Source organism: Pipistrellus kuhlii, unplaced genomic scaffold, assembly GCF_014108245.1.
Source record: "Pipistrellus kuhlii isolate mPipKuh1 unplaced genomic scaffold, mPipKuh1.p scaffold_m20_p_4, whole genome shotgun sequence".
NCBI classification, from domain to species: domain Eukaryota; kingdom Metazoa; phylum Chordata; class Mammalia; order Chiroptera; family Vespertilionidae; genus Pipistrellus; species Pipistrellus kuhlii.
In genome coordinates this window covers 8,312,230-8,338,144 of record NW_023425540.1, presented here as the reverse complement: position 1 = coordinate 8,338,144, position 25,915 = coordinate 8,312,230, and the positions used below count along the sequence as shown (strand labels likewise).

Below are 25,915 nucleotides of genomic sequence, written 5' to 3'. Positions count from 1 at the left end.
CCTTTCAAGGGTGAGAGATGGGTAAGAGGAGGGGTGAGAGGTCAAACCCTAGAGGGGAGCAGTGTTGGAAACCACTGGATTGTTGGGGTAGGAGTGCTAAATCAGTAGGGTTTTCAATTGAGTTCTCATTCAGACCTTTCCAGGGAGGTGAGTTCTGGAGAGAGGGACCCACCAGACCACTTTGGAATGGAACGCTTGTCACTGTGCAGTCAGGCAGGGCAGGCCCCTCAGTTCCCGGGTCGGGTGGGAAGATTACAGAAGCTCTGTGTCATGCAGAGGAAAGGAGAGCTGAACCTCTGGTTGGCAGGGTTGTGAGCTTTTGCTGCAAACAGGGCTGAGGGAGCCTACAGCTGCGGGCTGCTGAGGGCAGACTCCTGGGTAGGGCATCAGATGAAAGCGGTGAAGCCTTAGGATTCGGCAGCACTGGGACAGCCATGGCCGGGTCCTGGTCAGCAAAGGGAGGCCAGTACCAGAACCCACAAGTAGGGCTGAGCCCCCTCCTCTGATGTAAAACCCAATGCCACTTTGCCAAGTGGAAGGTTTTGGGAGAAATAGCCCGGATAGGGAGTCCAATTTTGAGTTGCTCGAATATTGGGGCAAAATAAAGCTGTTTACACCTGAACAGATGGCCATACCTTTACTGACAAATTTGAAGGGTCCTCCCAACCCGCCCGCTCCTACTCTTTAGTGAGTTAGAGGCTGGAAACCTTTGCAATATTTCTTTCTCTCTCCTCCACTCTTTAGACTCTGAACTCTTAAAGGACAGTGTCTGTCTTCCAGTTGTCTGGCACAAATGGAAGCTGCTTATGTCGTTTTATGTTTTCTAGCCGCCACATTCAAAACTAAAAAGAAACAGGTGAAATTAATTTTGAGAATATATTTTATTGAACCCAATATAACAAAAATACTATCATTGCATGTAACCAACATAAAAATTATTAGTGTGATACTTCCTTCCTTTCTGCCTGCTCCCTCCCCCCACGTCTTTAAAATCTGGTGTGTATTTTACAGTCTTAGCACACCTCACTTTCAAATGCTCAAGGAACACCTGTAGCTAGCTAGCTAGGGTTTGCCTTGCTGGATGGCATATGGCTAGCACAATCCCTGCCACAGAGCAGGTAAAAAAGTAAATATTGATTCAATGGATGCATTTATAATACTGAATGTTATCATTACCTGTTCCTGCCTTTTGAGAAGCCTGTGTTCCTTTCAAAATAGGGCAGATTAGCGCTGTCCTTCTCGGAGCTCAGCACCCCGCCTTCTACATTCCCTCCTCTCCCCGCAGGTGTCTTCCCTTTGCTTTCCCCTCTCCTGGGCGCTAAGGGCCCTTCTTTTGCTTCAGTAACTTGTTTCCTGAGTCTATGCAGCCCAGCCGGCTCACTTCTATTACCTTTGAAACTTTCTCATTAAGCTTACTTTTATAATTTGAAAACACACACACACACACACACACACACACACACACACACACAGTAGGGCAGAACAATAAATCATGCTTTGCTTGGATGCATAGCATCTACAGGGCTTGGCCAATACTACTTGGCATTCAATTTAGAAACAATACAATAAAACACACATCTTACCATGCCTTAAAATGCACATTCAAGTGCAACGCTGACTTCACTAGCTTGTGTCAAATTGCAGCTAAAAAACACACCAAACAAATCGTACAGTCACTCCTAAAATAAATATATGTATACTTTGTTCTCAATTGCACGGCCATGCCTAATATTTGTGGGGCCTGGAATAATCTCTTACGATATTTAACAGCATCTCAGAGGCTTGCTTTTAAAATTCAATTGATATGTTCTGTATTTAACCAGAAACCAATTTTGTTATTCATTGTTCAGTGCTATCCAATGACCAATAACCATGTTCACTTTGCTTAATTGAAGAATAATTTGATCGAAAGGACAGTTTGTGCCTCGAGGGAATTTCCTGTTGCACGGGATCATCCTCGTGACTATCTGGCTGATCATTTCCCGTGTGTACTCCCGTCGTTGGAACTATTTGCTGTCCCTTTCTAAGGACACAGCTATGTCCTCTTTGTCCTTAACAGCCTTTCAATGCATTCCAGCATGCCAGGAATGTCCAATTCCTCTCTCAAAATTGCTGTTGATCACAACCGGGCTGTGTTCCTCCCTTTATCGCCTAGTTACTACAGGAAGGTATGCAATGGCATTGATTCTGGAACAAAAAGGCAATATTATGGAGAGAAAACCATCATTGAGTGGTCCTCTCCCCCAAATAACTTAATGTCACTACTTCATAATGGTTCCATTGTCCATGTTGTTAATGTAAAAAAACCATTGAAACCTATAAAAAAAAAATTTTGTGAGTTTATTTAAGCCAAACTGTTGACATATGCCAGGAAGCAGAATCTCAACAAACTGAAATAATGCTCCGGAGAAGGGCGGATTACATCTGTATTTATACATTGCAATCAAGGAAGAGACTTAGGTGGGTTACATGAAATCCACTGGTGATAGACTAGAGAGGCGGGCGAAAGCAAAGTGGGGAAACCCCTGGGATTAGGTAAAAAGTAAAATGATAGACATATACTTAGGTGGGTGCAGGAACAATTAACACGATAATGAAGGAATCTGTGGTATCTGTCCTGGTGATGAGCACATTAGGCTGTGCCTCAAGGAGTCTGGAAAAAGGAGAGTTACAAGTTACCCAGACATTTCAAGGGTATGTTATCATAGATGCAAAAAGACAGATAGGCTCATTTAAGACACTAAAGGTTGACCTTGTCAGGACATAACTACCCACAAAACTGCTTTTAGTTAAAGTTTAATTTCAGACCATCCTTTGTGACTTTAGGTTTCTGAGTTTGCAAGACCACCATGCAGGCCTCCCCTGAGCTTGTCAGGTTAGCATGTGGCCCCTTTCATCTACAATGTATTTTGCTACTTGGCTGCTGCGAATGTCTCTTACTAGGTTAGAATCTATAGCAGATAATAAATTTTCACATAAGTGACCTGTTATCAACAGTTTCCCAACTCAAGGGTGAGAGATACAAACAACTCTCATGGTCCTCCACCAAAGCTAAGTATTAGGGTTTCCCTATCTGAGGACGAGAGGAGGCAGAGCCTAACTTAAGGGCCTAAGGTCCTTCTTTGGAGCTTCCTAAATAGAATTCTAGTGGTTTCTATCAGGATTGGTCAAGCAATTGAGTTGATACCTCTTCCCCGGGAACTGGCTTTTCAGATCACTTCACTGTGGACATTCACTTGCGGTGACCACATTCGATTCTCTCCCCTCCGAGTATGCATAAAGAAGTCTCCGCCCAGAAAAATCCCACCAAAAGTCCTTTAAAAGTCGCTGACTGCCTTCCCTGGGTGCTGGAGCCATTCAGGCTCAGCCACCTGGTGTGCGGACGATGGAATAAATTTGTAATCCCCCCACTCTGTCCTCCTTCCTCGGCCTAACAATTTCCTCAGTTACAGCTCTCTCTCTCTCTCTCTCTCTCTCTCTCTCTCTCTCTCTCTCTCTCTCTCTCTCTCTCTCTCTCTCTTTTTCTTTTTTCTGGGAGAGCTAGACAGCCCCTATCCTGTGGATTCCCTACACTGAGAATTATGGGGTGTCTTCCTTTTTTCAACAACCTTATATTTAGTACCTACCACATATCAAGCTCAGAAGAAACAGTGGGAAACAGGCCCCAATGGAGCCCATCCTCAGAGTGCATTGGAGAGCAAAAATCCCAGAATCCGAGATCACACTTCCCTTCTCCAGGCACAGCCCTTGCTCTCCTCGCTGCTGCCTAACCCCACACTATCTTCTTAGGCTGAGTTAAGAACTGCCCCACCAGCATCTCTTAAAAAGTCAAGCTAGTTTTGAAAGAGGTGACAACACTGGGTATTTACAAATAGAGTATTTACAGATTTACAAGTTCTGAGTGGCATATTCTGCTCTCACTTGTAAGGCAGGCGCACTTGGCTGCTCTGGAAGCTAGAAAACGTTAAGCTCGAATTCAAACCAAGTATTTCAGAAATCCTACAGCTGAAGCCTCGCTCCGGTTGCTAGGCAACCTGACCGACTCTCCAGTGAGGACCACTGGACCATCTCTCCCCAGCGGTGGGACGCGGAGGCCCCATTGGTCCCCGTCTCCTCTCGCTCGCCTCCCATTGGCCGCCGAGCCTCTCACTCCGCTCCCGTTGGCTCTCGCCGTCTGGCGCCGCGCTCTCATTGGCTGGCCGGCTCTCGGGCCACCCGACGTCACTCTCTCACCCCACTTCCTCTGCCCTCCGACGCGGACACCGCCCCTCCTCCCGCCCTTCCAGCCACGAGGGAAAATCCCGAGCGAGCGCCCGCCTCTACCTCCCTCCCGATTGGTCGGAGCCGGGCCGGGGGGCGGGCACCGCCGGGTTAGTCTGCCGGCTGCGATTGGCTGCTTGCGCCACCGCCCCGCCTCCCGCCGCCTCCCGGCACTGCCGGAGTCGGGCGGGTGGGCGGCTATAAAGCCGGTGGCGAGGGGAGGCGCCGCGCCCTGCGCCTTCGTGGCTCGCTCCGTCCGCCGAGTCGCCGCCCGGTCACCTCTGGGTGAGTGCCCCGCGCGGAGGGCCGTCGCCGGGCGGCGGAGGGGCCGCGGGCGCGACGAGGGCCGGCGGAGGCGGTGCCCTTGACTAGGCCCGAGGAGGTCCGGCTGGGGCAGAGGGGACCTGCCCGGGAGGCTCCGAGCCGGGCATCTGGGCCCCCCGCGGCGGGCGAGGGGCCGGGGCCGGGGCATGGGGAGGGCTGGCGAGCTGCGGAGGGGAGAGGGCAAAGGGCGTTGAAGGTTATGGGTTCTAGGGACACATCGGCCAGGAGGTGGAGGTGCCAGGGCAGGCAGGGGCCGTGACCCCCGAGAGAGAGGGCTGGGCGCCGGGCGTGGGCATCTGCAGGGGCCGCGGCCGGAGCTGGGCGGCCGGGGCGCTCCTGCCGCCCTCAGGGAGCGGAGGTGGGCGCCCGGGGATGGGGACGATCACCCTTGGGTTGTGGGTTGGCAGGGGGTGTGTCCTGCCACCTCGGGGGGCGCTGATGGGAGGAAGGAGAGTGGGCAGCATCACCCCCCTCTCCCCCCCGAGCGCAGGGCCAGGAAGGCACCGTGGCCGGGATGAACCTGGCCGGGCACTGCTGCCCTCGCCTGCTGCTCAGTGTGCTGCTTCAGACACCAGGTTCCTGCCTCCCACCTCCCGCCTCCATAATTTGTACGCCCCGTTTCAAAAATAGGGTTTCCTGCACCTCCTCTCTGTGATAGCTTCAGGACCAGCCTGACCTGCTGGGGTGATGTGATGGATGGGCAGGCAGGCGCCCACAGGGCCTTCACACACAAAGAGGTTTTGGGTTAAAGTCAAGGACATTTCCAAAGCAAGTGTCTGGAGCCTTTCAGAGCGAATGCCCTGCCGTGGCCAGCGGGAGAGAGAGGATTGCTCAGAGCCACGCTGGAGAAGGGATTTGGACCACAGCTAAAGCGAGGCTGCCCCTGCGGCCTTGGTCTCAGGGGTTCTCGGGCCTCTTGGGGGCTCAGGTCAGCTGCAGGCCTTCCTCCTGGTGCTCTGGCCAACCTGCTGCAGCAGGGCGAGGGCTGCTGCGTCAGGGATGTCATGAAAAAGGAATAGCAAGATAAATGACGAAATCAAGACGAATGGAGGTGCTCACACAGCTAACCGGCTTCTCCTCCTGAGACGGAGTGTGGGCCTGTGTGGCACAGATTCTTCAGAAGGCAGACCAGGGGGGTCTTTGCAGCTTGAGACGCCTAAGCAGTTGGTGTTCGTTCCCTGATCAAAACTTGATTTTTAAAATTTCAGTTGTTTTCATATGGACTAGAAGAGCAGGAATGGCATGTTTTATGGGGGGTGGAGTAAGACATTTGTGTGTGTGTGTGTTTATCCTGTGTAGGTTTCGCCTAAGTTTGGCCATATTTCCAGTTCCAGTTTAGTTCAGTTCCATGCCACTACTACTACCTTAGTCAGTAACTCCGGTTCTCAGAGGAGAGGGCGTTTCCCTTCGGGGAGAGCTAAATGGATATGATGTTTGAGGCCATAGAAGGCCATGTCATCGGTTAGGCTTGCTTTTGATCTTGTTCACGTAAATATTCCTCCAAAATGCGTTTACATCTTGTTTCTCTTAACTGGGATGGATGTTGAGGATCTTGGGTCCGTATTTTAGATAGCTTTTCTCACAGGAGATGCAGAACCCTGATGTCGATGTACCGTGTTTCCTTGGTACCCTGGAATTATTTAAAATCATAATCCAGTGGAACCCAGTGAGGGGGGAGACAGTTGTGGAGGGAGGAGCTTGATGGGCTATATGTCAGAATCACTAGTTTCACTTAGACAGGGATATAAGGCTTATAATTTTAGGTGGGGTTATAAAGAACCAAATATAGGGGGGTGTGATATTTTTATGTTTCTCAAGAAGGAGTTATAGGTTGAAAAGGTTGAGAAACGTGTCGCCCCGTCTAATGGGCGGGGGCAGGACTCGGTTCTTAATCACCTCTTCATCCTAGTGCTTGGCATGTGGTGCTCACTCGCTGTCTGTCAGCTGAGCATAGAGCAGTGGAGGAGCAGCTGATCCTTCAAGCTCACAGTCATATTTGGGGGGGTGTGCATGTGGGAATGATTGGAAGACTAACAGATGTTCTCTTCTGATTCTATTTCGATTCCTTACATTTGGGGGGTTAGGATCTGAGAACCGTGGGAATCTACCATTTGCTTTGAACAACAACAGTAGAAAGCTCATTTTCTGAACACTCTTGTGCTGCAGCTTGCCTTAAAAGGGATAGCCACAAGAACTTTCTAGTGAGGGCTGCTACAAGTACTTGAATCTATAAGCTTTGTCCTGTAATTGTTACAGCTCCAAACTCAGCCCCTTAAAAGTTGGCAGTTGAGAGCCCTTTACTCAGGGTCTCAAAGGGATTTCAAAAGAATAAAAATACAGTCCTGCCCCCAAGAGGAGTCTAGAAGCCAGGGTGGGTAGGAGGACTCGCATAGCTTTCTTTTGAGAGGAGAGTGTGGAGACTGGTGTGAATGGCGTGCCTGCCGCAGGAGTTAGAAAACTCCAGGAAACTTTCCTGGAAGAGGATCTAACAAGGAGGTATTGAAATATGAGTATAGTCTCTGATAGCAGGCCAGTAACTGAGGCGGGGTCAGCAGGGTATCCATGTTTTGTGCTTAGCCAGCCAGCCAGAGTGTACGCGTAGGCAAGGCTCTTCACAGCAGTCTTGCTTGCTCGCTCCTGTGGTGGGGAGGCAGCTTACTCTCAATGCTTCGATTCCTCTCTTGTAATAGTGAACAGGTCACCATGTGGCTGCTTATAGTTGATCTTGTACCCAAATGTGTCCTGCTGAATTCTCTGACCGCCTGTTGGAATCCAGGGTACAGGGGAGCCAGGGGGAATTCAGAACACTGACTAACCCCCAGAAAAAAACATGGCTGCAGGAGCCTGCTGGCCGGAACCAGGCAGCCTCATCATTTTAATCTTTGCCAGACCCATTGCCCCTCAGGAGTTTCCAAACACTCTTTATGGTAACCTGCCCAGCCGCTGTGATTCATTAACCACGCAGGTCCTGACCCAGGCTGCTCGCTCGGCACCTGCTCTGCAAACCCCTTCTAGGAGAAACCTGGTGGAGGCTTCGGCAGGGCTGCCGTGGGCAGAATAGAGAGCCTGGCGAGCAGTGACAGAGGATGAGAGCCTCATCCCTTTCCGTGGACTCTTCCCAGATGGCATTGGCTGCCTTCGTTAGTTCACCGGGCCCCTCCTCCTGGGAGCCCAGGAGCCGGCAGCCCTCTGTGACTCTCCACTGTTTCTTTGCCTGGTGCCTGCTGTCCCACCTCCATTCCCCGCCTCGCTTTCCCCTCCCCCCTCTCCCCACATTCATGCCCAGCCCATTTATTTGTTATCTTTTGAATTTTTATAAGCGTTTATTTGAGCCAAAATGATGACGTATATTGGGGAGCAAGATCTCATATGCTCTCCTTCTTCCCCAGTTTGAATAATTAAAATTGAAAGGAGGAATATCAGCAGTTAGGGGAAATTTCCTTGGCACAAATAGTGTCGAATACATATACATCCATGGCTTCAAGAAGAAATATTACTGCTGTTTAAGTAGTCTCAACATACAGAGAGAAACACCCCCCACCCCCAGTGAGAACTGGTCTGTTTCATTTGCAGACTTCAAAAGCATAAAATGAGATAATAAAGAACAAAAATAGGTTATTTTTCAAAGTGTGAATTTAATACTTTAGTCAAATAGGTTTTTTGGAATATAGTAGTCTTTTCTGTTGCTGTAAAAATTGGGATTCTTAAACTTTTTTAAAAAATTGCTTTTTAGAGAGAGGAAGAGAGAGAGAAACATTGATCAGCTGCCTCCCATGTGTGCCCTGGCCTGGGCTTGAACCTGCCACCTTTTGGTGCACGGAGGTGACGCCCCAGCCAACTGAGCCACACTGGAGAGGGCAGGATTGGTTTGTTTTGGGAGGTGAGGTTAAATGTAATGAGGTAAAAGGTACGAAGTCTGTGAAGAGCTCTTAAATGATCTAATGATGTGAAGAAAGTAAAGCTTTACTGACTAGCATCTCATTGTAGTCTCTGGGCCAATCCCAAATTGGCCAGTACTTGGCAAAGGAAACTTAAACAGGAACTGTTGTCTCAAATAACAACCGTACAGCACAGGTGTAGTAAAGGAAAGGCTGCAGGTCATCATCCCATTTATTTTCACTCTATTATTTATTTATTTAAAATAATCATTGTTGAAAGTATTAGAAATATCTCTCTCCTTCCCCCATTGACTCCTCTGACCCGCCCCTGCCCCCCACCCTCACCCAGCTCTTCCCCACCTATTATCTGTGTCCTTAGTTTGTGCGTATTTTTATACAAAGTCTTTGGTTGATTACCTCCTCACTTCTCCCCCTTCCCTCCGAGATTCTGCACTATTGCCACTCAGTTTAAATGTTGATAAATTTTGATGTTCCTTTGTCTTGATGTGTCAAATGCCTGTCTTTTCAATACAAGCACTAAGGGGAACTCACTCTAAAAGGTTGGGGCAAGTGAATGTGGCTGAATGCCGAGGAGTTGAAAACTAGAAGCATGAGTGAGTGAATGAAGATAATTACATCTTGCTAGAAAGATAGGTATTTTGTTTGAAAAATCCTGAGAACTAGAATAGTCAATGCATTGATCATTTATGTTACATATTTTACCTTCTCAACAATCCCCCACAGTGAGCCAGGAGGGCGGTATTGATTAGCTCCGTTTTACAGATGAGGACATTTACGCTCAAAGAGGCACAAAGTATTGTGAAAGCCACAGCTCCTGATCATTGATGGGCTGCCTCCTGCATGCCCCTCCTTCTCTCCCTCCTCAAACCCCCCCCCCCACACCCACACCCTAGTACTGAACCTGCCCTTGTAAGAGCTAATAAAGAGGAAAGATTTATCTATAAACGTTAGGTAACATTTGTTCTAAGCAAGGTCAAACTCTACTACATTGTGTAATTGGATAAGGAAATGTTTAACTCACTGTGAAGTAGTTATTTGAATTCATGTGGTAATTTATGACTTTAAACAAAGTTCTTATTTTGAAATCCCTAGTGCCTGAAGGAGGAAACAGTGACAGACCTGGAGACTGAAGTTCTTTGTCGCTTACACAGGTAAGCACCCTGTCATGCTGCTAAGGGAGTGTCCTCGACAGTAAGGGAGAATTTAACTTTTATCCCAGGGCACGTCACCATTCCTATGTGCCACCCAGCTGTGCCCCACCCTAGCTGGAAATATTAGCTAATGCTAATTTTGTGTTTAATGGACTAATGGTAAAAATCTAGAACGAATATTGAAAATTAGCGTTCACTCATAAAAGAAAAGTCTAGATAATAAACCATAACCACGCATAGTGCCTAATCAGAAGAAATCACAGGAAAGCATGTATGCCATCAGTGCTTTTTAGATTACAGCCTCAGATGATGCCCGGTGGGCAGTGGATGGGTGTTAATGATTATGAGATTGGACAGTGGTTGTAAATTTGTTTGAGCCAATAACCTAATCTTTTGTGGCTATTGTTTTTTGTTTTTTTTTCTCTGTGGAGCTCCTCACTTATGATTCTGCTTTTTTGCTTTATAATTATGATTTCCTACGATTATTACTGATTTTAGATTAGCAGGCGAGTAGAATCTTATTTATTCTACATTCATCTTCCACCATATGTCAAGTGATTAACAAGATACAGTTCCTGCTCTCCAGAAGCTCCTTTTCTAGCAAAGGGCTGACCCTAAATAATAGAGAAGAAAGCTGGAAACATTTTCAGTAGCATCTTTACAAAGGCAGATTAGCCGAGGGCAGGGGGAGAGGGCAGGCAGAGGGCTCATGTAGAAGGTTGCATCAGCATTGGTGACTGATGCTGAAGTCCCTCCTGGCCCGGCCACTCAGGAGATGGGCCGGGCTGTCCTCACATCAGCATTCTCAGCTAATTTCCCTGCCTTTCCCTTCCTCCCCCTTTTCCAGTTCTTCATTTTAAAGATGCTCATAGAATCATAATGGTCACTTTTGTGTCCTAGAAATAAGACCTGGAGCTCCTTTTGTTCACCCGGAGGGTTGGGCCTTCCCTTTAGAACAGACTTGAGTCTTGTTGGTACTTTCTTGTTGGAAGATAGCTTTAAAGGTTTCCAGAGCTGTGATAAAATATCCTCTTTGAAGATATTTAGTCCAGCCAATGTTGCTCGGTGGTTGAGTGTCAATGTATGAACCAGGAGGTCATGGTTTAGTTCCTAGTCAGGGCACATGTTGGGATTCCAGGCTCGATCCCCAAATGGGGATTATGCAGGAGGCAGCCGATCAATGATTTCATTGATGTTCCTGTCTCTCCTTTCCGCTCCCTTTCTCTTTAAAATCACTAATATATATATATATATATATATTTTTTTACAAAGAGCTTGGCTGGCATGGCTCAATGGTTGAGCGTTGATCTATGAGCCAGGAAATCACATTTCTGTTCCTGGTCAGAGCACATGCCCAGGTTGAGCTGGGTACATGAGAGAAGCAGTCAATGGTATACTCTTACATCGATGTTTTTCTCTCTCCCCCTCTCTTCCTCTCTCTCTCTCAAGTCAATAAAAACACATTTTATTGTTAATCCTCACCCAAGGATATTTTTTCATTGATTTTTAGAGAGAGTGGATAGGGTGGGGGGAGAGAGAAAGAGTCATCACATAGTTCTTTACAACATGGAAGAATCTTATTTGAGTTTCCTTTACTTCCAATAATCATATTTTAAATCTAACGATGTCTAGTTTTGAATAAAGTGCAAGCTTTTATGAAAGATGATATTTTTGAATAATAGTACTTCATTCTTACTGTAATTGCTATATTTAAAATTGACTGTCCTAAGTAAATATGCTGAACTTAAAAGTAAACTTACATTTTAGGTGATAATTGAACTCTTAATGTCGATTTCTCAAATTTGAACTTAACAGTTGAGTTAAGTAAACGATGTTCTTCTGTTCTTCCTAAAGCTCTCGCACCATGCCTGGGTCACTTCCTTTGAATGCAGAAGCCTCCTGGCCAAAAGATGTGGGGATTGTTGCCCTTGAGATCTATTTTCCTTCTCAGTATGTTGACCAAGCTGAGTTGGAAAAATATGATGGTGTGGATGCTGGGAAGTATACTATTGGCTTGGGCCAGGCCAGGATGGGCTTCTGCACGGATAGAGAAGACATCAACTCTCTCTGCATGACTGTGGTTCAGAACCTCATGGAGAGAAATGGCCTTTCTTACGATTGCATTGGGCGGCTAGAGGTCGGAACAGAGACAATCATCGACAAATCCAAGTCAGTGAAGTCCAACTTGATGCAGCTCTTTGAGGAGTCTGGGAACACGGATGTGGAAGGCATAGATACCACGAACGCCTGCTACGGAGGCACGGCTGCTGTCTTCAATGCTGTCAACTGGATCGAGTCCAGCTCCTGGGATGGTGCGTTATGTCTCTATTCCAAAGAAGCAATCTCTGAGGATGAACAAGCCCAGATTACCTTTTATTTACTTATTTAAGTATATTTTTACTGATTTCAGAGAGGAAGGAGAGAGAGAGATAGTGATGAGAGAGAATCATTGATTGGCTGCCTCCTACACGCCCTATACTGGGGCCAGCCATGTGCCCTTGATTGGAGTCAAATCCAGGACCCAGGTGACCTTTTAATTAATTTTGTATGCAAACGTTATCACTTATGCTTGTTGGAATATGTTCAGGAAGATAGCTAAGACTTTCAGCTTACCTGCATTATGAATCTATTATCTTTATCATGTAGGATATTACCTTATCAAAGTTTATAACATTTTTTTGAATCCTTATCTACTTTTTGTTGATTTTAGAGAGAGAGAAACATTGATGTGAAAGAGAAACATCAATTGGTTACTTCCTTTACTTGCCCTGACTGAGGATCGAACCCTCAATCTAGGTATGTGTCCTGACTGGGAATTGAACCAGACACCTTTTGGTATACGGGACAACGCTCCAACCAACTGAGCCATCACCAGCCAGGGCCCATTTTCTTTCTTTTAAAAAAAATATATTTTATTGATTTTTTTTTTTACAGAGAGGAAGGGAGAAGGATAGAGAGTTAGAAACATCGATCAGCTGCTTCCTGGACACTCCATACTGGGTAATGTGCCCACAACCAAGGTACATGTCCTTGACCGAAATAGAATCTGTGATCTTTGAGTCTGCAGGCCGACGCTCTAACCACTGAGCCAAACTGGTTAGGGCCCATTTTCTTTCTTTACCAAAGATTGGGGAAAGCATATTCTGGGGGAAATGGAACACTTCAGTTCCCATGTGTAATATTTGCAGTATAGATCATCTTTTGCACTGACGCTGTTTTTCAGGACGGTATGCCCTGGTGGTTGCGGGAGATATTGCTGTGTATGCCACAGGAAATGCTCGACCGACAGGTGGCGTCGGAGCCATTGCTCTGCTCATTGGGCCAAACGCTCCTTTAATTTTTGAACGAGGTGAGTAGGAATGTTTTTTGTTTTTCTGAATTAACACAATACTCTGAGAAATTTGAAAATAGAAGCTAGTATTACTGAGTGGTCATTCACAGCAGACACTACTTGCTAAGTGCTTTATATGTGCTATCATGTTTAGTCTTCATAGCAGTTGTATGAGGAGAGCAATGTCATGCCCATTTTGCAGAGAAGTAAAATGGGGTTAAGTGATAACTTAAAGGAAGCACTTGCCATAGTCACACAGCAAATGTCACGTTTTATTTCAGTATAGTAAAACAATTGTAGCCTACTGATTAGATTTATGAAGCTTGCATGAAAACGTATATCCAAGGAGTCTTAGGCCTATTGCGGATACAGTTGTTTCAGTTACTGTTGGCTTCACCGTGGGATGCTCATACTGCAAGAGGCGAGAGTCGACTAGTTAAGGAGGGCCCAGTAATGCTTGCTAGCATGACGACATCAAGAAGCAGAAATCCATGGACCTCTTCCTTTTCGGTTCTAATAGGACTTCGTGGGACACACATGCAACATGCCTATGACTTTTACAAGCCTGATATGCTTTCTGAATATCCCGTCGTGGACGGGAAACTCTCCATCCAGTGCTACCTCAGTGCGCTAGACCGCTGCTACTCTGTCTACCGCAAAAAGATCCGCGCCCAGTGGCAGAAAGGTGGGTGTGCGCCGCTCTCCTCAGCTTGGTCCGTGTAGGACGACCGCCTGGGTGTCATCAGCGAGAAACTGCTCGTGGGCGTCCTTCATCAATCAGAGTCCTTTAACCATGTCTTCCTCACTTGCCCAGTGGCATTTCCTATAGTTTTGAGGTGTGTAATTTAGGGAAAGGGGTAAGCATTGGAAATGAGTATACCTCTGCAAAAGTACTTAGGCTGACTTATCCCCAAAGAAGATTAAAAGTAGGGTAAAAAGTAGCTTGAATTTTGTTCATCTTTTGTGAAAGGTACTTCCACAGGTTTTAGTTTGTGGCTGTGTCCAGAGAAAACTAAGAAGGTCAATTTCTCCTCCCATTTGTATTTGACCTGTAGATTCATATTTGCTTTTTTAATGTCGTCATTATCTCTATCTTTAACCCTGAAAAGGTTCTTTTTTTTCTCCCCAGTGGTATATTTTTTAATAGTTTTCTAGGTTGAATAGCTTTTTCAAAACTGCATAGCTTTTTAGAGTAAAAGTAATCATGATGTAAGCTCAGGTACACGCTCTGGGACATTTGGTAAACCACAGGCAGTCTGTGTCTTTGGTGACCGCTCAAAAGGGTGGCAGACTTCGCAGAGTAACTTGATTACAGGCGTGGGAGTGGATAGTCACATCGTGGCACACTGTCTATAAAACAACATGATGACAGTCTGAACTTCAGTAGGACACAGCACAGTTCCAGGTGTTAATTCAAGCACTGCTTTCTGACCAGTACAAACTGCCTAAAAACGGGATGTATTTTGACTAGGGAAAAAAATAGACGTAGCTGCTATTTTTTCTGCTGGATACAGCATGTCTTTTCCAGGATGAGACAGGCTCAGCCGGAGGAGTTCTGAGGTACGGAAAAGGGCAGTATTGAGTCAGTGCTGTTAAAACGCACAGTATCATCAGATAAGATACACTTTTCCCATAGTCCAGCTTTGGTTTTGAGGTTGTGAGAGAGGGTTAGAAATATATTCAGACACCTCTTGGCTCTGGACAAGCAGCATTGCTGCAGTCTGTAAAATGGTACTACTGAGCAGCCTGTATTTAAAGGTACAGCGATTCTATGACTGTTAGGACACAGTAAGAAATATACTTTACATCCTTTGTGTATGCTAAACCCAAAGGAAAGTATCATGAAATTGCTTATCCATGCTGCAAATTATGCAGCTTATTTTCTATTTTAATTTTTTTTTAAACTATAATTTTTAAAGATAAAAAACTCCTAGCTCTGACCCACTGTTTTGATTACACAATCCACTCATGGGTTTTTACTGTTATCACTGAAAACTAGTAATATGGTAGTGTATATTCTATCTCTGGTTGTCTTTTTGATAAGCATTTTAAACACACAGGTATTTCATTGTACAGTATATTTTTGGTTGTGATTTAAAGATATAAAAACATCCTAGCCCGGTTCAAAAATAAAACTTCATAGTCAATTATATGAATTTCATAGTGTCTTCGGATTTCTTTTTCAGAGGGAAATGATAGAGATTTTACCTTGAACGATTTCAGCTTCATGATCTTCCACTCACCCTACTGTAAACTGGTTCAGAAATCCCTGGCTCGGATGATGCTGAATGACTTCCTGAATGACCAGAACAGAGACAAAAATAGCATCTACGGAGGCCTGGAAGCCTTTGGGTAAGGGGAGTGTTAGGATGGTTTCCTCCTATGTGGCAGCATTTCTTATACCTATCTATTGAACTTATTTGTACAGTCCTGAAAGTTTTAGAGGCCAAAGGATTTTAGAAGTAATCTAGTTTAACCTATTTGTATCATTAGTGAAGAAACCAAGTCCCAGGTGGCTTACCTATAGGAATTGTTGAGTCATGTCTACTCAGATTTTCTGATTTCCCCTTTTTGGCACCCTGCCATCATGATAATAGGAATTTTAACATAGGGCCCTTACAGCATGATAATGTGGCCCACCATTGCCTGTATTTACAACAGCCTCTTCACTCTCCTCCTGCCTCTCCCCAGCCCAGGGCCCCAGATCCATCTGCTCACTGTCACTGTCAGAGTCTGCCTCAGCTTCCCCATGGTTCAGGCTCACTGCCACCCTCCTTCCGCTTTTCCTCACCTCTCACTTCTCCATCTGATGAAATTCTACTCACCTTTTAAGACTTGGCTCCTGTAATACAATAATTCTCCTAACTCAACAGACATTGTTATGGACTCAAAATAGTATATTCTTTTTGGTGACTGCAACACTTTAGTGGGCGTATTAGCCCATTAGCAGCAAGTTGTCTTAACTTGGTTATTAAAACTTTGAGAAAAAAGGATTCTCTGTCTACAACTGTTAATGTCTTCCCTATCAATTAGTGTGCTACTACCTGGATTTTAACAAATGGAATCATAAAGAACAGAATCATGTACACTTGGAGATTAGAATAGTAATGAGGTACACTAATACAATAAACATGGAGTCTTTGAACACTAAAGCTGTCTTTTACATATCTTTCAGGGATGTTAAATTAGAAGATACCTACTTTGATAGAGATGTGGAAAAGGCATTTATGAAGGCTAGTTCTGACCTCTTTAATCAGAAAACGAAGGCATCTTTGCTCGTATCCAATCAGAATGGAAACATGTACACGTCCTCCGTGTACGGCTCCCTCGCCTCTCTTCTGGCCCAGTAAGTATCTTCCCAGTAGCTTTCCGCTACTAACTCCTCTCTTTCGGGGAATGTGAGGATTCTAAGACCAGCTTCGGTGCCAGGTCATGGAACCTGTGCTTCCAGGCTCTACAGCACATTGTCCATTGACTTAAAGAATATACGGGGTGAGGCTGCTGTTATTCCGTAGTATTTCATGTCAAACTGGCTTTTAAAAAAAATTCATATTTTTATTGATTTTAGAGAGAAAAGGAGAGGGATAGAGAGATGGGAACATCTTTGATGAGAGAGAATCATAGATTGGCTGCCTTCTGCAAGCCCCCTACTGGGGATCAGGCCCACAACCCAGGCATATGTCTTGATTGGGAATTAAACCATGACCTCCTGGTTCATAGGTCAACACTAAACCACTGAGCCACACCGGCTGGACACGCTGGCTTTTCTGGCTCCTGTTCTCATGGTTTTATTATTCCTGACCTGCAGTTGAACCAGAAATGCACGGTTGACAAAGTGACTTATTTTACGGTAAAACAACTTTCATAAGTCCGCTCCCCAAGAGATGAACAGCTTGGTTCTATCAAATCAAGCTTCAGGTTAGGTCCCTCAGGCTACAGGACGGGCTCCTAGTCCAGGTTAGGGCTTCCTGCACACTTGTTTCACATCAGCTAAGCTTCCTGGCTCCTCCCCCGCACAGGTACTCACCTCAGCAGCTGGCGGGGAAGAGGATTGGCGTGTTCTCCTATGGCTCTGGCTTGGCTGCCACCCTCTACTCCCTTAAAGTTACCCAAGATGCCACCCCAGGTAAGTACCACGTCTGTCAGCAAGAGCGTGTGGGAGCCTGTTCTGGGCAGGCTGTTCAGCAGCTTCTCAAGCACGCTCGGTCTGTCCCACAGAGCGTTGCTGCATTTCAGTGTCAATGCTTCTTCCTGCACAGCTGGGTTTCCCCTCATCTCAGAATCTGCCTTTCCTGGGTGAAGGGCAGTTCTGTCTGCCTGAGGATATCTTCTCTCCACCCTTCCAAATGAGGAAAAAATACCAGTTTAAACTTATTTTATGATAGGGTGTGTTGGTTTTTCCTTTTTTGGCAAGTAACTTTACCTTTTATCTCATCTTCTCATCATGTAGTCAGGGGAAAGGAAGCATATCTACTTACGGCAGGCAGCTTTTTGAGTGTTTAATGATTGAGTCTGATCACGGGAGTGAATAATAAATCATTTCTTACTGTTTGCTAATACTTAAGTAATTTAGTTTTCCTAACTTTATGGTCTTGGCTATATTTAAGGAAATTTCTGTGCCTTCTCTGGTAGAAGGAGAAAAACAGAAAGAGGGATGGTAGACTTGGCACTGCTTTAAAAACTGCCTCTAATACAAGTTATGTATAGTCTCAGCCTCACCTGTTTATAAACTTGTGCACTGGCTGACACTGAACAGGTGTCGAGTCAGGTTATAGAGGCTGTCAGATAGATACCATCTTATCTTTAAATATATATACTAGAGGCCTGGTGCACGAATTCATGCACTAATGGGGTCCCTCAGCCTGGCCTGTGGGATGAGGCCAAAACCAGCTGTCTGACATCCCCTGAGGGGTTCCAGATATCAAGAGGGTGCAGGCCAGGTCTAGGGATCCCCCTGGTGCACAGTTGGGGTCAGAGAGGGACTTGGGATGTTGGCCAGCCAGGGAGGGGCCGAGGGAGGGCTCCAGGGCTTGTCTGCCTGTCTCTTTCAGTCAGACCCTAGCAGCAAGCTAACATATCGGTCAGAGCGTCTGCCCCCTGGTGGTCAGTGCATGTCAGAGCGGGTGGTTGAGCAGCCTTAGCATATCATTAGCATATTATGGTTTGATTGGTTGCAAAGCCGACCAGACAACCAGATACTTAGCATATTAGGCTTTTATTATATAAGATGGTTTTTTTAGATGTGATTTTTAGAGAGAGAAAGAGCAACACTGATGTGAGAAATTGTTCTGTTGCCTCTTGTATGCATCCCAACTGCAGTCTGGGTCTGTGCCCTGACCAGGAATCAAACCCATGATTCTTTGGTGCACAGGATTATGCTCCAACCAACAGCCACACCGGCTGGGGCGATAGATACCATCTTATCTTTTAACTAAATGATAGCCAGTAGTTCTAGAAGTTAAGAAGTGGTTTTTCTTAACATTTGGCAACACTTTGTTTAGGCTTTTGGGCATGCTATTTTTAGTCTCTTAATGTTGGAATTCTTTACTATTTTAGGTTCTGCTCTTGATAAAATAACAGCAAGTCTATGTGACCTTAAATCGAGGCTCGACTCAAGAACGTGTGTAGCACCAGCTGCTTTTGCAGAAAGCATGAAGCTCAGAGAGGACACTCATCACCTGGGTAAAATGTTCTGTGGTTCATATACACACATATACACCCAAAGCCTGAAACAACATGGAACATACCACATAAAGATAAGGTTATCCACAGATCGAGGCTGTATTCAGTACAAACCTGATGTTGGTAAAAATGGTAGGAAAGTAGGCAAATCTTCAGTTTAGTACCAGGTAGGTTGTGTGTCATAGCTAATTGTTCCCATTCTCCACCCTTCCTTCAGGCAACTACATTCCCCAGAGTTCCATAGATTCCCTCTTTGAAGGAACATGGTACCTGGTTCGAGTGGATGAAAAGCACAGGAGGACTTACGCCCGGAGACCCTCTCCAAATACTGACACTTTGGCTGACGGAGAAGGACTTGTGCATTCAAGCACAGCCGCTGAGGTACAGGCGGTGCATGGTGTTTGGTGGGGGGACGTCTCTATCCCCAAATGCTGGGCGTGGGGGGCCCTTCCTGAGGCTTAGCAGCTTAGGGACTATCAGAAAGCAGAGAGACTCAGAGCAGGCTTGGGGCTTGGGTTCCAGCTGTGCCCTTTCCCACTTTTATAAAGTCCTTACACTTAAGTGGTTAGCATTTTCAAGTGTTGATAATACCAGAATTGAAGGGAAGACTGGTCTAGAGAGAGGCTCATTTGTGACACATCTTGGAAGAGACATAGGGATAGGTGTTGTGGCCCTCACCTCTTCTCTGGGCCGTTGACAAAGCGGTCTCCAGAGTTGCCAAGAGGTGGCAGTAATAGCTATGCTTTGAATTCCTACTAGACTCGGTACTTTATTTTCATTTTCTCATTTAATACTTATCAAAAGGGCCTTTTGGTTATTATATTATGCCCATTTTAGAGATGAGGTTAGATGAGGCAAGAAGTTAAATGGCTTGACTAGGATCATAGCCAGACTTCAAAGGAATTATTTATTATATCTCCTCAGCAGGAATTTGGTGAACACAGTCTTGCTTCTTGCTATTCTACAAATTAGGTAGCTTAGCCTTCTGGCATTTGGGTTGTGAGTGCGCAGTGTAACAAGTACAGGCCTGTCTGGTGGGTCTCTAGCCTTCCCCTCTCTTGCTGTGTTAATATTTGTATAAGTTCACCGTACGGTAAAGAAGGACGTTTAGTGCCCGCTGTGAACAGTTATGTAGCGTATATTTAGCATAAACCTCCAAGGTTGCGCTCTGCTTTTCCATTGGAACTTGCATGGCACCATGACTCAAAGCCCTGTGACCTGAGGCAGCGTCTCCCGTTGATTTTCAGCACATTCCAAGTCCCGCGAAGAAAGTGCCTCGGCTCCCGGGGACGGCGGCAGAGCCGGAAGCAGCTGTCATCAGCAACGGGGAGCATTGAGAGCTGCCGTGCCGCGGGGGAGAGCCGCGGGGGCCGGGCGGGGTGGGTCTGTGGGAACGGTTGGGAGTGGGATGTCTGGGACAATATTAAAGGATTACATGTTGCTTAAAATGTTGTGACTGACATGGAGCCTGGAAAACGATCGTGTTCTTGGGAAAGTCTCTGCTCAGCTTGCTAATGCGCTTCCTGTCGAGTCTAGCCAGCGCTTACCGTACTCCATGACGTTAAGGGCTCCGCAGAACTTCATACCTCTCCGGCCATCCGTATGCATGATGCTTCATTTTTAAATGTGGTTTGATGAGTCGTTTGTTTCTGGCAGAAAGGAGCAGAGGTAATGGTCTTCGATTTTAATTGTTTTGAATGTATAAGAATTTTATACTTTGAACAAACGAGATTACTGAAAGTACCTGTGGTTTTTGATAAAAAGTTTCTAGTTTAAGAAATGCACTCTTACATGTGATGTACACAAACCCTGTTTGACAATGGTAAGGAAAACAAGTTTTTTTAAACTTTGTACATTCTGGAGAGAAGAGTTAGGATGATAACTGGTTCTTGGAAACTGGACTGTGGCTTTACATCCAGGCAGCAGTGGCGAGAGGTTGCAGAGGCCCTGAGCGGAGAGACTGGCCCCGAGCAGGCCTGGGAGGGCGGCCTGGTGTGTTTCTGCTCTGAGGGTGGCTCTCGGGCCCTAATCTATTCATGCTGGACGAGGCAGAAAAACACAGATGTTACTGGAACTTGTGTGTGAGGAAGCTTGTTGCTGCAGTCCTTCTTTGTACCTTATTTTGAAGAATAAAACATTTTTCTGGCTGCCTTTTAAAAATGTTTGAAAGGATGGGGCAAGGCGCTAGTTACTCTGATGCGTCAGTGTTATAAATGCAACCGAAAGACTGACACCCTAACTTCACGGTGTAAGTATTCTTTTTCTTTTTCTTTTTTTAAAATCTGTTTAATGAAAATAAAAAGGTAAAACCCAAGTTTTTACATAGTTTGATCAGCCAAAATGAGTATTCCACTTAGATCTGGAAGTAGGATCTATAAAGCATTTTCTCAGACTTTCACCTTAAGAAAACCATCACAAGGTCTGCATAAGACTGGCTAGACAGTTCTGTAGGTATTTTTGGTGCTGAACTATGACATGAGCCTTATAGATTGTAAAATAGAGCTAGTTGGAACTAATGTACAGAATTCAATTTTTAAAACTTTATTTGCTGTTAAATTCTGTGAAGTCTCAGTTATCTAAAAATAAACGCACACAAATATGAAATGTAATGTTTCAAATTGCAAGGTAATATGTAATGTAGTGTTTGTAAAATACTCTTGTCTAATATTAGCTAGTGATACTTTGATTTGTACAGTCATACTTTGTTAAAATGACTTCATTTTAACATCCAGATTAATAATGGAAGTTCAGATTTAAAGATTGGTGGGAAAGTGGTGCATGCAATACTTTCACAAGTATTGGGAGTTCCATATGTTTTGCAAAGAGTAACTTTTGGTGTCAGAAAAAGGGTTGTCTCAGGTCCATTGCCAGCAATGGGCAGGCCCAGTAATACTGGCACAGAATTAACTGTACACCTTATTGACAGTGAGGTGAATAACTTTGAATAAAGTTTTCGAGAAATATGGCAGATATTTGCGTCTTTTTTTTCTCTTCTAACATTTAGGCAAGAAATCAATCTATCTTGAAATATGGGCACTTGGGTTATTTAAATTTATTCATTCACCAATTCATTCATCATTCAACAAACATTCCAAAATGTGATATAAACAAGGCACTCACTTAAGTCAGAAATAAAATTTATAAGATATATGGTCTTACCTTCAAGAAACTGTCCATCTGGTGTGGAGGGATTTATACTGATAATTTATTATTATACTTTAGACAAAGTTAGGAAGTCCCAAATTGGGTGATAGCATGTATGCATTTTGCTATAAATTTTATTTTAATAGGTTTTTATTTATTGCAGAAAGAGGAAGGGAGAGAGAAACATCAGTGATGAGAGAATCTTCGATAGGCTGCCCAGGCATGTGTTCTGATCGAAATCAAACCATGACCTCCTAGTTCATAGGTCAATGCCCAACCAGTCATCCACACTGGGCTTGCTGTCAGTTTTTATATAGAGAGTTACTTTGTGTTCCTTGAAACAATTTGAGATTAAGAGTTGGCAGTTAGGATTCCGATAAAATTCTGCAGCCCAGCGAGTTTCCAGCCGGAGGGTCACATGTACCTGTCCATGGTGCTCCCGGGGTTTACAGAGAACTGCATTGGCAGTAATTGTACTAGGGCAGTGGTCGGCAAACTCGTCAGTCAGCAGACCCAAATATCAACAGCGCAATGATTGAAATTTCTTTTGAGAGCCAAATTTTTTAAACTTCTAATGCCACTTCTTCAAAATAGACTTGCCCAGGCTGTGAAAGAGCCACACTTAAGGGGCCAAAGAGCTGCATGTGGCTCATGAGCTGCAGTTTGCTGACCACAGGACTAGGTAATTTGAGTCCTATCAATGCTTGGATTGTATGAATTAGGGAGTACACCTAATTTTCTGTTACTGGTTAGCTCATTTTGCCATGTCATATCTAGATTCAATACTTAGTAATAATTCCATTTCTCTCCTGTCCCTCTGGTTCATTCAGAAGAAGGCCAGTGTTCTCTAGGGTAATGTTTGCCAATTCTAGAACCCTAGGGAATGTGGCTTTAAGAATCCTTCCCCTTCTCAAAGGAATTCATGTACTTTCCCCCTCACCTTCTGGGTTTTTGTTTATTTTTGTGAACACTGATAAGTCTAAAATTTTAAACACTAGAAGAAACTCAAATAGATGCAAACAACCACTTCGGTCCTCTTGTGACTTAGTTGAAATACTTTCTCTTGTCCTGTTTGAAATGGCCTAAGAAACAGGAAAGAGGAAATCAACAGAACAAGGAATGGAACATGATTTTTTTTTTAAATATATTTTTTTATTGATTTCAGAGAGGAAGGAAAAGAGAGAGAGAAGAGAGACACCAATGATGAAAGAGAATCATTGATCGTTTGCTTCCTGCATGCCTGGGGATCAAGCCCGCAGTCTGGGCAAGTGGCCTGACCGGGAATTGAACCATGACCTCTTGGTTCATAGGTTGATGCTCAACCACTGAGCCATGCCAGATGGGTGCAACATGATCTTTAACTTAGAGCTATGTAATCTTGACACAAACATGAATCCTTTCTTTAAGATTTCTAGCAACTGCTCTTAATTGAACAGAGCTTCCTCTTTTATTCCCTCTAATTGGTGGTGGAAGAAAATAGTTGATCCGACTTCCACATGCAAAGTGTACAGGCTATAATTTGCTGCAGGAGATTATGAATACCAATCAGGAAGTTTCTAGATCATCAGGGCTTTAGCTTATAATTTTTTAAAAAATGCATTTGTATTTAAATGTTTACAAGTCATCGCTTCTTGACCTTTTGGCTAAGATCAAATGTAAGTGTTTACAAGTAAAAAACAAATCTTATTTGTCCATCTTTGTGTAGGCAATAATAGTAAGAATTACTGAATTTAGTTTTACAAAAGCTGCCAACCCACCTTAGCAAAGTCTTGTTGATCTTTGGGGTCCAGCTCAAGTTGCTTCCACCCTGAGAGCTGCCTGGACTACCTTACTTGGTAGAGAGCACTTTTCACACACACACACACACACACACACACACACACACACACACGCCAGAGGGGGGAGTGGTGGCTTGCAAACTCCCACGGGATCTGGTCCCTGCCAGCACCACACTCAGTCCCACACTCATCCTGCCTTTCCTCCATTCCTCAAACATGCCAAGGTACTCTACCAGCCTTTGATTATGCATCCGAAACCTTGGGCCCCACTCAAACCTCTGCCCTGTGGTCTTAACCAGGGCCTCAGAGAACATGAGAGCACCTCCTTTTGGATTCCTGCTACATTCTCCCCTCTTTGGCCTCACTTCGATGTGGGGTCCCCCCCAGAACTCACTTGGTACACAAAATTTCACATCCCGAAAGTGCAGAGGGGTTCAGTTCCCTTGGGGTCACTTGCTGGTGGGTAAATGCTTTTTCCTCCCATCCCCTGGGTGGACAGTTCTGAGCAGTGATCAGATCCTGCAGAATCAGCGACCAGTGTCCTGTGGCCGATCCAGCAACACATCTTACGCTGGCTTTCCTTTTTGTCGTCGTACTCCTGTGTGTCCTGCACCCTGGGATCATTTCCCAAATACATGACCTGCCTGCCAGCTTCTGTCTCGGGCTCTGCTCTTTTGGAGAATTAAGGCTGAAACCATTGATACCCGGGATAGTCAGAAAATGGCCCCTCGGGATGGGAGGTTGGAGCTGGTTTACTCACCAACCATGCGAACAATCCCATTGTGGTGTGTAGTTGGCAGAGTGATGGCCTCACCCCCAAAGATGGCCGCCTCTGGCCCCTGAGAGTGTTACCCTGCGTGGGGAAAGCAGATACTAAGGTTAAGGACTGGGCTGTGGCCAGGTGGCCGTGGGAGGTGTGCATTACCAGCTTTGAGGATGGAGACAAGAAACCACCAGGCGGGGACCGTGGGATGCCTCTAGAAGCAGGAAACTGCCAGCTCTCCTCGGAGCCTCCAGAAAGCCCAGACCTCACACATTTCAGCCCAATGAGGCTCAGGCTGGGCTCCCTGCCCACAGACTGCCAGGTGATACATTGGTGTTTCTCACCACGAAGACATGGCATCGGTGGAACCTAAGGCGCTGCTGGTGGGCGGGGTGCAGTCGCCCTGCAGGCAGGGGCAGCAGGTTACTGTCACGACAGGTGCCGGTGGGCCAGAGCCGGATCCTGTGGCACCTGTGGTGCTGGAACAGCACAGCGCGATGGTAACGGCTGGGTTTGGCCAGCTTTCGTTAACGGCATTGGGAGCCTGGGGCAAAGACTAAATAACGTGCTTTTAAGTCAGCCAACCTCTCCAGTCCACTGTGGAGGTCTGAGGGCCTTGGACTGCAGCAGAGGAAAACCACCCGTGAGGCCCAGGGCCCAGTGGGGGGGAGGTGTGTGTGGCTGGGCTGCACAGGAGGTACTTGATCCCTCCTTTACCAAAGTCAGGGCCTTGATAGGAAGAGGGTGGGAGAGTAGGGAGTAAGTAACGAAAGGGAGGATGAGCCTGAAAATGTTGAAAACCGGCTCCCATCACATCATGCAGATCTTCCTTGTTTGAAGACCCCCGCCAAGGACTAGGGAGGCAGATGCCTGCCTGCAAGATGCTGCTCCACCTCCTGGAGATGCTCTTCCAACACCTTTGTTGTTCTCCAAACGAAGAGCTGGGCAGGTCCCCACGCCTCCCGCGGGGAGAACTACAACCCCGTCCGGAGGAAATAGCTTAGACATGATGGAGCTGTGGGACCTGGCTGAGGTGCACTGTCAGGAGCCAAGGGGCAATGTGGAGGAAGCGGGGGAGGATCCTGAGAGCATTGGGCTGGGGGTGGAGGTGGAGGGACAAATATGAGGCAGGACAAAGGGCAGTTTATTATCCTGGGAGCATTTAACTGTGACGTGGAGTGAAGGGCGCCTGAGCTGGTCCTTATGCCCTGCAGGGACAGCTGTTGAGGCTGGCCATGAGTTTGGCCCATGGTGAATGAGGCACACACCATGGAGCTGCCGTGGCATGGTGTTCGGGGCAGGGACAGGAAGTTCCAGGAGGTGTGAGTGTCAGCATGGATTCATTACGTGAGACTGAAGAACCGCCTGTTTCCCAGGAGCATGTTCCCTTCACTGAGGCAACGAGAACGCGCAGCACCTGTTCGAACGTCAGGGATTGATGGGGAAACACTGCATGGAGCCGGGCACGCCTTTGCAAATGGGACAGTGGGCGTCCGGCGTGGCAGAGGCCATGTGGGATTATGTAAATGTCAGGCAAGGTGGACATAATCGAATGGACGTGAGGCTGGAGTGGGAATCAGGGT

At 45.8% G+C, this 25,915-nt stretch overlaps 1 protein-coding gene across 2 annotated transcripts; it reads left to right on the top strand.

The window, feature by feature from the left end:
• The first annotated feature begins 4,400 nt into the window (after positions 1 to 4,400).
• On the top strand, positions 4,401 to 21,615 carry HMGCS1 (3-hydroxy-3-methylglutaryl-CoA synthase 1). Of its 2 annotated transcripts, XM_036411138.2 has the most exons (11): positions 4,401 to 4,545; positions 9,576 to 9,634; positions 11,489 to 11,946; positions 12,858 to 12,983; positions 13,486 to 13,650; positions 15,152 to 15,317; positions 16,141 to 16,311; positions 16,985 to 17,091; positions 18,522 to 18,647; positions 18,865 to 19,028; positions 19,895 to 21,615. In XM_036411138.2, the coding sequence occupies exons 3-11, from the start codon at positions 11,499 to 11,501 to the stop codon at positions 19,982 to 19,984; spliced, it is 1,563 nt and encodes a 520-aa protein (XP_036267031.1). In that variant the 5' UTR covers positions 4,401 to 4,545; positions 9,576 to 9,634; positions 11,489 to 11,498; the 3' UTR covers positions 19,985 to 21,615. The 2 variants fall into 2 exon arrangements, with proteins under 2 accessions (XP_036267031.1, XP_045427551.1); XM_045571595.1 differs by lacking the exon at positions 9,576 to 9,634 and having other exon boundaries at positions 4,523 to 4,545.
• The last annotated feature ends 4,300 nt before the right edge of the window (positions 21,616 to 25,915 follow it).